At 40.3% G+C, this 12257-nt stretch overlaps 3 protein-coding genes across 4 annotated transcripts; 2 read left to right on the top strand and 1 right to left on the bottom strand.

The window, feature by feature from the left end:
• Positions 1-3440: 3440 nt before the first annotated feature.
• Positions 3441-7015, top strand: LOC129591914 (beta-alanyl-dopamine/carcinine hydrolase-like). Its single transcript, XM_055487790.1, has 7 exons — positions 3441-3886; positions 4106-4303; positions 5134-5235; positions 5422-5641; positions 5902-5998; positions 6088-6261; positions 6581-7015. The coding sequence occupies exons 1-7, from the start codon at positions 3530-3532 to the stop codon at positions 6870-6872; spliced, it is 1440 nt and encodes a 479-aa protein (XP_055343765.1). The 5' UTR covers positions 3441-3529; the 3' UTR covers positions 6873-7015.
• On the bottom strand, positions 6909-8813 carry LOC129591915 (translin-like). 2 transcript variants are annotated; one of them, XM_055487791.1, is made up of 6 exons: positions 8518-8813; positions 8361-8454; positions 8132-8231; positions 7783-7898; positions 7521-7600; positions 6909-7417 (listed from the first exon to the last, which is right to left on the bottom strand). In XM_055487791.1, exons 1-6 carry the CDS (start codon positions 8602-8604, stop codon positions 7151-7153), a joined length of 744 nt encoding a protein of 247 aa, XP_055343766.1. In that variant the 5' UTR covers positions 8605-8813; the 3' UTR covers positions 6909-7150. The 2 variants fall into 2 exon arrangements, with proteins under 2 accessions (XP_055343766.1, XP_055343767.1); XM_055487792.1 differs by having other exon boundaries at positions 8132-8228.
• A 119-nt stretch (positions 8814-8932) lies between these two features.
• Positions 8933-12189, top strand: LOC129591989 (phosphatidylinositol glycan anchor biosynthesis class U protein-like). The gene is made up of 12 exons (XM_055487912.1): positions 8933-9364; positions 9499-9563; positions 9796-9867; positions 9960-10022; positions 10167-10270; positions 10339-10439; positions 10523-10629; positions 10835-10995; positions 11055-11198; positions 11262-11386; positions 11445-11587; positions 11700-12189. Exons 1-12 carry the CDS (start codon positions 9235-9237, stop codon positions 11811-11813), a joined length of 1329 nt encoding a protein of 442 aa, XP_055343887.1. The 5' UTR covers positions 8933-9234; the 3' UTR covers positions 11814-12189.
• The last annotated feature ends 68 nt before the right edge of the window (positions 12190-12257 follow it).

Below are 12257 nucleotides of genomic sequence, written 5' to 3'. Positions count from 1 at the left end.
TAATTATTAATTGACCATTATCGAACTGTTATAGCATTGAAGTACTGTTAACGTTATAGCGTTCGAACTTCCAAGTGCTCTTTTTACCTTCAGATTAGTATACGATCTGCCCACTTCCGGACGCACCTCTATGGCATTGTCTCGCTCCTGCATAACTAACTAAGCTGATGCAATAATACGAGTATTATATAATTCATAGCTCGATAATCATGCTTTTTTGCAATTTTGGTGAGTGAAATTTTTTTATCTAGTTTTATATACAGTACAAGAAGGTTTGTAGTATATTTGCGCGCGGTTGTTTTCTTTCGGGTCGGAAATGTTTTTTTAAATCACAGGTCACTGGTAGAGCCAAGTGCTAACTGTTAAGGCGAAAACAATTCTGAAGAGTAAAGCATGTGTGCCGTCGCCCATGACCTTATCGGCAACGTATGCTAGCGACGAAAGAGGTGAGGTACCTTCGATGAGCTTTGACAAGTTGCGACAGTTAAGTTTGGATATCCACCTCCTGCCGCCAAAAAAGATACCAAACGTAGCGGAAATTGATAAATGTAAATAATTTTCTAGAACACTGTCAGCGTCGGTTCACGCTGTACATAAGAGTGGCGTCTGGCGCAGGAGGAACTGGTGGTAACAGCAAGCTAGGCAGCGAACATGCATTCGGCTGAAACGGAAACGGCCCTGTAATCGCCTAAGCGAATATATAATTAGCAGTTCGGATCCCGATAGTACTAGTGGGAGCAACACCGGTTCGGGTTCGGACAACGAGTTTTTTTATATTCATTTTTGCCACGGTAATGATTTGAGCCCGGGTTGTTTTTTATGCCAGTCGACTTTTTTGTCAATAAAATATATGCTACCGGTATTTTTTTGTTTGAAATTTTCGAAAGTTGGCCAGCAGTGCCATACACGTACAAGCTGTTTTAAAGTGCGTTTTGCAGTTTGCAAAAATTTGATTTTTTTAAGTTTTCTCTTTGCTGGCAGCACTTTCGGATAGGAACAATGGCGGTCCGGTTTATCAAGGTGCGCAACGTTTCCAACCTACAAAGGTTATGTTTAACCAATGTAATGCAATGGTTTCAGTTTCTTGTGAATTATTTTGGGAAAATGGGGGACGTTAGAGGATGTGTTGGGACTAATTAGCCGAATTTCCCAATTTTCAAGTTAAAAATTGCAGTAATTCAACTGGGCGAATATGGTTAGGGGCTTTGATTCTCGTTTTTCTTTAGTATAAAAGTGCGATATTCTGTTGAACGCGTTCGGCTACGTAATCGAAAGATCTGCTACTTCGCAAACGTCGCTTTTCGTGAAACGCAGTTACAAGATTTTCGAATATAGACTTCAGTCAGCCCAGCGCTTCCCGAATTGATCTAATCCACACTTGCATCTGAAAGAGCAATCAGTTTGCTACATTGACAAAACTACTTTGTTTTATTGCAATGTGTTGGGGAGCAACAATTTCAAGCCAAATTCTTAGAAAACGAAAATAAAAAAGCAATAAAAAGCCGCATTATTTTTGAAAAATCACAAAATGCAATCAGTGACAGCATATATAGTTCATCCAGCGCATAAACCGAGCCAATCACTTCTTTTTTTAATAAAACAAAATATGATATCTTTATTACTTTTACGTCGCGACATTACAGTCATGAGGTGTTTTTCTCTAAAAACAAAAGGTGTTTTTCTCTAAAAACGGTCGAAAATATTCAAATATTATATCGTATATACGGGAAAGAAGTGGCGGGAGTTTCTGTGTTTTGCGAGCTGGGACAAGATAAATTTTTAGGAGACTTTAATAAGCGCTGTAATCAAGATGGACTTGGTTTTTTCTTGTAGCTACTGAAATTGTCTATCGAGATCAGTGTGGGTACTGTTATGTCACGTCAGTACAACAAAATGAACAAATCGTTGTGAAAAAACAGATCAAAAGAGGACATCGCCACTGTTTTCAGCCACCCGGTACAGAGGCAGATATAGGTTGGAAAATGGAAACTGTATGAAAGCATACACTAATGGAATAAGAGTTGTGCATATTAAAGATATAAGTGCGAGATACAAGTATATCTAATAATAATCATCTTTAGGCTTTATATAGTACTCTTATAGTTCTATGAATCGGCTAACAAGTACTCCTCAGAACGTTGGATTTTACAGTATATTTGCTCAAACTCGTGACATCGAATGAAATTAGTTTTTTGTATTGCTTTGTAGATTCGTCATTTATGGAAATCAGCTATCGTGTGGCCTACATGATACATGTGGTACAATGGTTGAATTTTATGGACGTCGGTTTTTTCGTCGTTGCTGACCTCATCATATATTGTACTTTTTTACCCTTAACTAGATGACTTCCACTGCGTTCTCAGTTTTTTGTGAGTTTATAATCGATAATTCTATGCAAATAAACGAAATAGGAAATTGATGTTAAAAATGCAGCAAGTCGATGGCGTCTCTCTGAAGTGTGCATGAAGCACTTATATGCGCCGCAGCCGTTATTTACGCATAAACATTGACAAAAACTTACGTTAGACCAAACAGTTCAAAACATACTGCCTGTATCTGCAACAACAGGCATATTGGTAGTCGTTATGCCCAATGTAAACACTATACACATCGTTCATATTAGAGGAAAATCATATCTAAATCTCATCAACAATCCACCCATAATCCTTGTTGTACGAGCAACTCATAACACCGCAATCCACGCGTGAAGGATCCCGTCGACATCTTTTTGAGACCAATCAACCGCATTATAAGAAACACACCGACATACTATAATGCAGCACCTGCGTGCCAGGTTGCCAACCGGTATTTACCAGCAGTGCAATCAACGAATGCACAGTACACATTACGGTCGTCAGCGACTGGCGGTAATTATACGCATATTATTAGCGTATATTTTATTTTGTGCAAATGCAAAAATGAAAAATGTGCTATCCCGAGAAGTGTTTCGGATCTCTACCGGATTAAGTATAACCGTAAAAAAAAAGAAATTCGTTCTTCTTGTGCTTTTTGTATTTTACTGAATAATATTATTTTGTTTTTATTCTCACCATTAGGCAGTATAGCAGTATTTGCTACTACAGCGAAGCATGGTTAATTTGTGAATCCACTCCCCTCTCTGCAGTTAGCTCACAATACAAATATTTTTCACTTTTTAAATTGCCGGCGTGGAGATTGTAACTTTTTGCGATGAAAGCGATATACGTATACGTACAATATAAGTGTTGCTGCATAATGAAGGTACAGCCCCAAAATCGAGAGTACCATGGTGTAATAGTTCTCACGAAGCATCTCAACACAAACGCGTCGCTCTTCCCGCCCCACTTATAATCTCAAGACTGACCAGTCCGGCCGCTACGCTGCGCGCTGATCGACAATTCCTCTGTATTCCCACTCAAATCATTGGCTGTGCTGGTAAAATTACTGAAGTGAAACTTGATAGTCAACCAAAATTGCTCGATTAGCGGTTCGATCAACTAGTAACTTTCTGTTTAGTCCTTTCATTATTGTTTTGTCTTACAAAAGATCAATGTTTTTCTGGACAATGCCGGATAGATGGATCGGGCTGGCCCATCTGGTGGTTTTTATATTCGGTGTCCTTTTCAATGGACTGCCGCATGCGGATGGCAGTGTTATAGTGCCTTTCTGGCCCTTGCAGATGCGCCCATTCAATACGCCTTCGATCAAACTGCCTCCGCAATTAGCCCAACAACAATTCCCGGAGCCTCTCGTTCGTGCACTCCTTCGCACATGGCGTCCGTATAATATCCCCAAAAGCTATCAGATCCAGCGTAGAATGACCGGAAGTAATCCGTGCGCTTCCGGGAGTCATTCCCTGCCGCTAATCAATGTCCGCGGAACGAACTATCAAGTTGGGTTCGAAACGGTACGTCCTGCTGTTGTCTTGACGGATCATGTATCGTTGATATCGTTGTTTAAATTTGGTATTTCGTTCTGAGAATTTTTCATTTCTCTATTCGATCTTCAAAGCGTTATGGTACATGGGCGTATCATTCACAAGGAAAATCAGTGCTGCGCTTTGTGTGCGTTTTGCTGACAATGAGGAATTAGGGGAATATTTTGTGTTACTGAGCACGTATTTTAGGGGCGATTGATGCGCGAACACATTCAGGCATTTTACGCCAGTTTTGCCCCGATGCACCACAAATTCCTGCCTTTCATTCGCACCGACAAAGGACGGAGGATATTCGATGGGTATTTAAATGCTGTGCGGGATGTTGTGCCGCAGTATTTGGAAGAAATCCGTGGCATTTCTGACGGAAGCGGAGTTCCGTTTGAGCAGGCGAGTGGCAATTTAACCAATTTAGCTTCGGATTCTAATTTACTGTTACGGTCTAAAATTGGCCGAACATTTGCTTAGTATCTGCTAAACATTCCAACATAATCTTTATTCGGTGACAATACGTACGAGTACTGTTTATTAAATTGAAGACTTAATGTACTTACTTTTATGTTCTGTTATGTATACTGTTATATTTTAATATCGTAGAATAAAAATCGAATAGAAATTAAAATTAGGTTTGTGTAGCTTTCAGCAGTGCCTTGATACATATTTGATATTTCGTGCCTTGTGGTAGCCAGTGTTGATTTATTACTAAATTACATAGTATTCCTGAACGCGCGAGGACCACCTGCATGGAATAACTTGATAAACATGCGACAGAGTTATATTAATTAATCGTGGTGCGGTTTTTATGGTATTAGTTTGTTGATTTTTCTGGATTAGTATATCCAGCTTATTCCAGCAGGCGTAAGCCAGTGTCGTCTTTTTCTGCTCTTATTACAATACACTGTGTACTCTGTAGTGAGTCTGTACTTGATTTTAATAAGTGGTTACTGAACAGCGAAATGCAGTTGCTGGTGATGCAATTTTTATGCTACAATTATTTTCTGGATAAGTTTACGTGTTGCACCTGATCCTTTGCTTACCTCACCTGACAGTAAGCTTGATTAAGGATAACAGTATGCTTTCTTAAGCTTTATTTTTAGAGTTTATTTTCTGTAGAATAAGTTTTATCTTGACATGTGCGGTGGCAGTTGCAGCGTTTTGGCATACTGCGTGCGATATTTTGTGAATACTAACCTGGAAATTCAAATTGATGTTATTTTTAGGTTTTCTGTATGCATATTCGTTCGGAAATCAGTTTGATTTTGCGTCAAGGTCATTACGAGACGCCGGCTTGCAGCACCGTATTTGTTAACCGACCAGAAGCGGTGAGTAGTCGGCACTCTCGGTACAAACTGACAGCTCCATTTGCAATTTTGCGACAGGTGTAAATTTAGGCGGCTATGACAATTAGCCACCGCTATGTATACAGCTTTACTTTGTAACGTAATTGGCAAATATTCAAATATTTTCGGCGGCCTTGCTCGTGGCGATTAATCGTTCGTGTCTGACAGGAGATTGTTGGACATAATGAGGATAACGACCCAGAGATGAAAGCCAGAAGCTATATGGTGTCAGCGGAAATTCTGGCCGAAAATGGGACTTTGCTGGAAAAATTTACAGCTTTCTCATACCCTGGTTGTCTTCCGGGGAATGCTTTCAGTTTTAATCGGGCTGGGATTATTTTTACTGTTAACTCCGAATCGCCCATTGAGATTCCCACAAATAAAATCCGTGAGTGCTACTGAAATGGCATACCAGAATCAGGATTGAAAACGTGCGATAGTAACACTCACATTTTATTCAATTATTAAGCAGCAAGCTAGTTTTGCTTATTGGTGTAAATGCGCACTTCTTTCCGCGGAATCGTGACTGTCTTGTGCTAGTAGGACAGTAATGTAAGATCCGATGCCGCGCACATCTGTTTTTTAATTGTTCAGTGGTTTAAATTTATCATTGTAACATGTTACCAATATGTTATGGTACGATTGCAGCTCGGTATATTATGAACCGTGCTCTGTTGTCCGCGGAAAGCCCCGAAGATTTTGAGAGAATAATAAGTACGCCACCGGGCTTGGCGCAGGGATGCAGGTCTGTTGGTTTCTGTGATTCCGCCGTTAGCGGCGGAAGTTTTTCGTTTAGGGAGTGTGAGAACTTCCGCTGAACTATTCTTGTTGTAGTATAAATGTGGTCTTCACAAGAAATCCTAATGATTCCATAAAAATGCGGAATTACGAACTGCTTGGAAGTTTCGACGCCACAATTCCTACTGTGATTGATCGTGCAGCAACATTTCCCTACGATTTATCTAAGCCGAATATGGAGGGCAACGGATACATGTACCACTGGAACAAGTAAGACTCCTTTGCCCTTTGTGCAGCCAGAATTTTGATTCGAATTTCATTCCCTTTGTGTTTCTCTGATTTTGGGTTGACGTAATGAGTCACAGATACGAGTTATATTATGCGGTCTTCTCGGTAGCGCATTCTAACAGTAAACAGAAAACGGATAGAAGTAAACTTTTATTCCATCTTTATTATTGTTGTTTGTTATTACGCGGTGTACCAAGAAAAAATCGCATCGAGAAATCTAATTGTAATTGTAGTGGTTTTTAAATTTCCTGATTCGTGCAATCGTGCTGTTTGCTAATTGTGAATTCGTGCCCTGTTATAGATACGAACGGATACGGGTTAAACAAAATCCCGACAACATTGTCAGCTCCGTTCATCGCCAGAATCGAGCCAAGCAATTTCCGGTGCCACAGAATGTTGAAAATGTGTTGAATATTCTGGGTGATACCGCTGACGCTGATTACCCTATTTATCGCACACCGAACGAGAAAGATGGTGGATGCACCATCGCTGTAGCCCTTTTTGATCTCAGAAACATGACACTTTCGGTGTATCGGGATAATCCAAAAACCAGTTCACCGCTGCTGACTTTGCCAATCCCTAAATTATTTTGACATTGAAGTGATAGTTTTTTACCGGTGCCTTTTTGTTATCAATCGTTTATTTTGATTTATGGACCAGCCTGATACTTAGCAAAAAGTCGTTGCAAAATAGTTACAAAAATGTGTTCATTAAATTAAATTCGTAACTGACGACAGTCCAGTTAGAGCGCAGTCTTAAACGCAGGAAACTAAAGCACATACGTAAAAAACAAAACTGTTTAGTTCTGTGCAACGTGAGAAACAGGAATACTTACAGTCGAATAACTCGAAAAGAAACATTTCTCAGCGAATTACTCTTGCATCGAGCTGGAATCAGCGCTTTTCTCCTCAACCGCCCCAGATGCGCTGCTTTTATTCAATAAACCCCGCACTGAGAGATCATAAATAACCTCCTCCACTTTCTTCTCGTCGTATTTCAGGCTATCAAAACGTCGACGCAACTCGTTGTTTTTGAGATTAAGCAAGCGGAATCCGGAACCCAGTTCGCTGATAAAGGTGAAAATTTTCTCGGGGCTTTTATAGTCGCCAGCAGTCACGCGGTTCACACAGTATCGCGACTGCAAAGTGTACAAGAGTTACTGTATTTCAAGTTCAGACATTTGACTCCGCTAATTCTCCACTAATAATACATTCCCTTCACAGCAACAGACGTTTACATACCAGTTCACTGGCCAAGTTCAGCAGACCGAACAAGTAATCTTCCAGATCCAAATGAAATCCATTCTTTCTGTCACTCTTCACTAAACATATTGCAAATGTAGTAAATACAATACAGACGTGACACCAAGAATGAGCCTAAAGCCAGGTGTCTATTACGGTCTATACTCTGTACGTATGTGCTGTAAAATACTTCTGTGATTAATTCACATTAAAAATTTAGGTATTATAATATTTTCACCACTATATACGTAATAATCTGTACCTCCAATCGCTTGCGCAACTTCCTCCAATGTAGCCACTCGGCATTCTTTCAGATAAACAACCAAGGCGATTCCCAGGACCAGCTTCTGGAATACATATTTCCAGCTTTCATGGAACCTAAAGCGTGAAATAAATCACCAAACTGAATTATCGACAAACGTGTGGAAACCGAAAATATCTCTTAGCCAAAACGGCATAAACCGCTGACTGTCATTATGTCATATAGATAAAAATAAATCAAGAAGTCGGTCCTTGAATTCGAAGCATCCCACAGCGCATACGCGTACAGCGGGAAATAAAAACGCTGAGCGGCATTAAATACGACAGTACACCGTATTTTGGAAACTCACACATAGTACTGATCCAAGGGAACTTTGACAATCAGCTCTTGAATGACTTTTCGAATATTCGCCAGACGATCTTCGGCTTGACTGTAGATTTCAGGCACTACTGATACAAAGCATTTCGCAGGTTAACAATACTGTAAAACACAAAGAAACATGGTAATAATGTCTTCAAACATACGACGTCATTAGTGCATTAACTGCATTTGCGTAAGTATTCGAATTTCGATCGTACTTCGAGACGCCGACTGGCTCAAATGGATTTCCGAAAGACCAACGATTAGCTCACGGCTCAACTTTTCCACATCCTTCACGCTAATTCTCAGGTTCTGAACAGACAAAAGACTGATCAACAGATGCAGCAATTTTGTATTTCTCTAACTGTTTCTCACATCTCGAATATCGGCTTCCTTCTCCAGGTGGCAAACAAATCCCGAGAAAACCGCGGAAACCTGACGAGAGCAATCAGCGTCAGTCATGTTTTACAGTTTTACAGAAGGTACCATCAATTCAGTCGTTGTTGCAGTGCAGTTAAAACAGTTTCAGAAGTGATGCGTATTAAAAGCAAACTCATGCACCAGAATGTTAACCTTTCAAGATCACCAAATACTGAAAACAGCCATTTACAAAAATGAAAAATTTATCAGAATGTTGCAAAACCGCATGTCCATTGACCATTGATCCTATGCATTTTATTCTGGTCTGAAGATCTGAACCAAAACACTGCATTGTCGCATGCATCCTACAGCAGGCGGCGCACACGTATATTTTCCGTGCAGTCCGTTGTGACGTCGCTGTTACTTCTTTAAAAATAAAACTTTTTAATCATAATTGATAATTTTATTGGGGAAACTAGTTAGAAGTCTTCCGGCTTTCTTATTTTTAGTTCAAATTTGGCGACAGTACCCAAGTCAATAAACTGTAAACGCTCGCTCTTTTGGTTACGCCGTTCCGGCGCAGAAACGTCTTGCTCATTGAGATCAATTGATCAATTGACTGCATTCCCTGATTCCCACAACTCTGTGACAACTGTTCACGGAATCGCCAGGAATGTCGTACTGTTTCTGATCCATCGTGAGGCATCTGCTCTTGGACTGCCAAAGATAAGAATGAAGTTGCTCTTTATTGCATTAGCATTTATCGGAGTGGCCGTGCGTTTCGCGGTCTTCGTCTCGCCCATCCATGAATTCGCCTCCCAACGAGTCGAGTTCTCAGTTCCCACCAATTCATGGCGAAGAGGTTTGTTGATGCTTTGAGAGATGCGAGTAACTCTTTGAGCAGCCAGTCGGTCACTGTACGGCAGTAAACAATGCAGTTATTGCAAATTTATCAATGAACATTTGTTTTGACGTGGTATGTATTGTTGGGCGCAGTGTCGGAGGGCTTGTTTTTGTACGGAATCGGCGTGGATCCATATTTAGGGGATACATTTCATGAGGTACGTTTACAGGTTTACTGTTTAACAGTTTACTCATTTTACTGTTTAACGTTTACTGGTTAATACAGCAGTGTGTACAGTTGTTTTGTTGACCTGAATGTATGAGCTTCAAATTTATTAGAATAACTATCCAGTTTAACAGTTCGATCTGACAATCAGTTAGGTAAACTCTGGAGAACGGAGAAAAAGATTTTGCGGTCTAAATAATGAATGCTTCTTTTATTACTGACAGACACCGTTTTGTTTGGGTTTGCTGAGCAAGCTTCATCGTGTGAATCCGTTGATCATTGATATTTTGTTTCCGGTGAGTATTCGTGTCGCTTCGCCATTACTCATGCGATTTATGCTGTACTTGCGAGAAATGCAGAACGTCTATTCGTAATTGCTGTTTTTCAGGTTGCCGATATTCTTGCTGCAATTCTGCTGTATCTGTTTGCCCAGAATTTTTTGGAGCAGAAGGCATGTGTAATGTGTCCCGTTTTAATTTCTGGAGAATTTTAGAATTTCTTCTACTTTGTCGAACTATTACTGTAATATGGTTGTAATTATCATTACTTGATAAGATTCTTGAACGAATGGTGATCAGTAGTGTACATGTGGTAGGTGGTGGAAGAGCACAAAGTCAAAACAAGCTTCAAGAAAGAAAGCCAAATTTTGATGCTCAGCTTCGATTGTATACGAACTGTTCCCAAGCTCGTTGTTTTGTGGTAAGATGGAATTTGCGTGAGGTAAATTAAGTTATGTATTACTAACATAACGCTGTTTGATTTCGCAGTTATCTGTGTAACCCGTTGACTGTTGGATCCTGCTGGGCCAAAACAACCACTGTCTTTACGAATCTGTTAATGGCAGCCATGCTGCTGAGTGCTTCGCAAGGTGCGAGGCTGATGTGCAGACTGCCGTAATTTCTTGTTGCCTTAATTTAATTACTATGTCATTGTTGCCTTGTTTTCCGTTAGGAGCCTGTCGGTTCTATCGATATATTTCGTTGGTATTTTTGGCGCTGTGTACGTATCAGACATTCTACTACGGATTGCTTTTTCCGGCTCTGCATCTTTATTTCGAGGTAAAGAACAAACAGCAAATGGTTTGTAAAATACTGAAAAATCGAAGTTGTAACTGTTTCCGTGATGCCACTATGAGGAATGTGTGGGCGATGTAAAAAGCCTTGAAGCAGTATTTTATTGTTATAATGTCGTTTTTCCAAGTACAGTAATTTGAATTGGGATGGAATATACTTACTTACTTTCATCTCTCATCGATTTCGGCAGAATTTTGCGGGATCGAAAACGCATTGCCGGTCGAGAGGGGATTCCGTTTTTGGACTACTGATGGACGGTCTTGTTTTTATCGGATCATTTGCGATAATGTTGGTTGTTTCCAGTCATATCATGGGATCATGGACTTTCCTGCGTGGCGTTTATGGATTTCTGTAAGTAGAAACTCATATTGCAGTCACAGTGTGTTTTTACCCCGAAGTCCGTTTTTAAGGATCTCTGCTCCTGATCTGACACCGAATATCGGATTGTATTGGTACTTTTTCACTGAGATGTTCGAACAGTTCCGGTCGTTTTTTATTTGGGTTTTCCTGATTAATATTTGCATTTACTCCATTCCGGTATCTGTGAAGCTGCGGTAAGACATTTCCTTTGTCTTTACAAAGGGGTGTGGTGAACAATTTTGGCTTGTTGTTTATAGGCATCACCCGATGTTTGCGCTGTTCACATTGTTACCGTTAATCACGGCTTTTAAGCCGTACCCCTCGTATGGTGACATCGGATTGTATTTGAGCTTATTTGCCGTGTGGAGGCATTTGATACCACGTTAGTGTTTTTGGGATATCGTTTTTGAGATGTAGTGATTACTGGGACTTCTTTGTAGAAATGCGCCAAACGCTCATAGTTAGCGTCATGCTCGTCCTAGCGGCTACAGTATTCCCTGTTCTGTGGAAGCTTTGGCTGGAAGTCGGCAGTGCGAATGCGAACTTTATTTATGCCATCACGTTGGTACTGGCCACTTCTCAGGTGAATGAATTAATCTTTTTATGATTGCTGTGCCCGTGCAATTAACGTTTACTGGGTCTGACACGTAGTGTCAAGAATAAAATTTTAAATAGTAACTTATGTATATCCGCAGGTGTTTTTTGTAACGGACGTTATGTTGGCTCATGAAAAACGGGAATGGCACCTGAAACACGGCGTGGAAACGGTTGACAAAACCGGCAAGCGTTTGGAACTTCATTTGCAATAACATTTGCAGTGATAATGCAGATTTTTGTTCCTTTTATGTTGGATGATTTCGTGCCTTCTGTAGTTCGCTTTTTTTATTATTTATTGCGAAAACAGCGGTGCTCCTGGCCTATACTTATTATAGGTACTGTGTGCAGTTTGAAAGCTGGTGCAAGCAAATCAGTGCTTAACTCTGTCTTTGGGGATAGCAACCCTCAAATGAATAGTAATTGATTGATCGGGGTCGGGTTTGATTTGGTCGGGGTTTTCCAACTTGAATTTTTCGGTATCATTAATTCTTATTTTGGTATAGGGTGTATAAATAATAAATGGAATCGCATGTACAATTCCACTCACTTTCTAGCATGAGCGGGGCAGAGAGATTTAGGTGCGAGTACAATAAAGGAAAACGAGGGCATGGTGGATTTTGCTTATTATTTTTCATTTCATTCCACATCATACGATG

The sequence above is a fragment of the Paramacrobiotus metropolitanus genome, unplaced genomic scaffold (genome assembly GCF_019649055.1).
Source record: "Paramacrobiotus metropolitanus isolate TYO unplaced genomic scaffold, Prichtersi_v1.0 Parri_scaffold0000049, whole genome shotgun sequence".
Lineage (NCBI taxonomy): Eukaryota > Metazoa > Tardigrada > Eutardigrada > Parachela > Macrobiotidae > Paramacrobiotus > Paramacrobiotus metropolitanus.
Note: the sequence above shows the minus strand (reverse complement) of the source record. Positions and strands in the feature narration are given on the sequence as shown.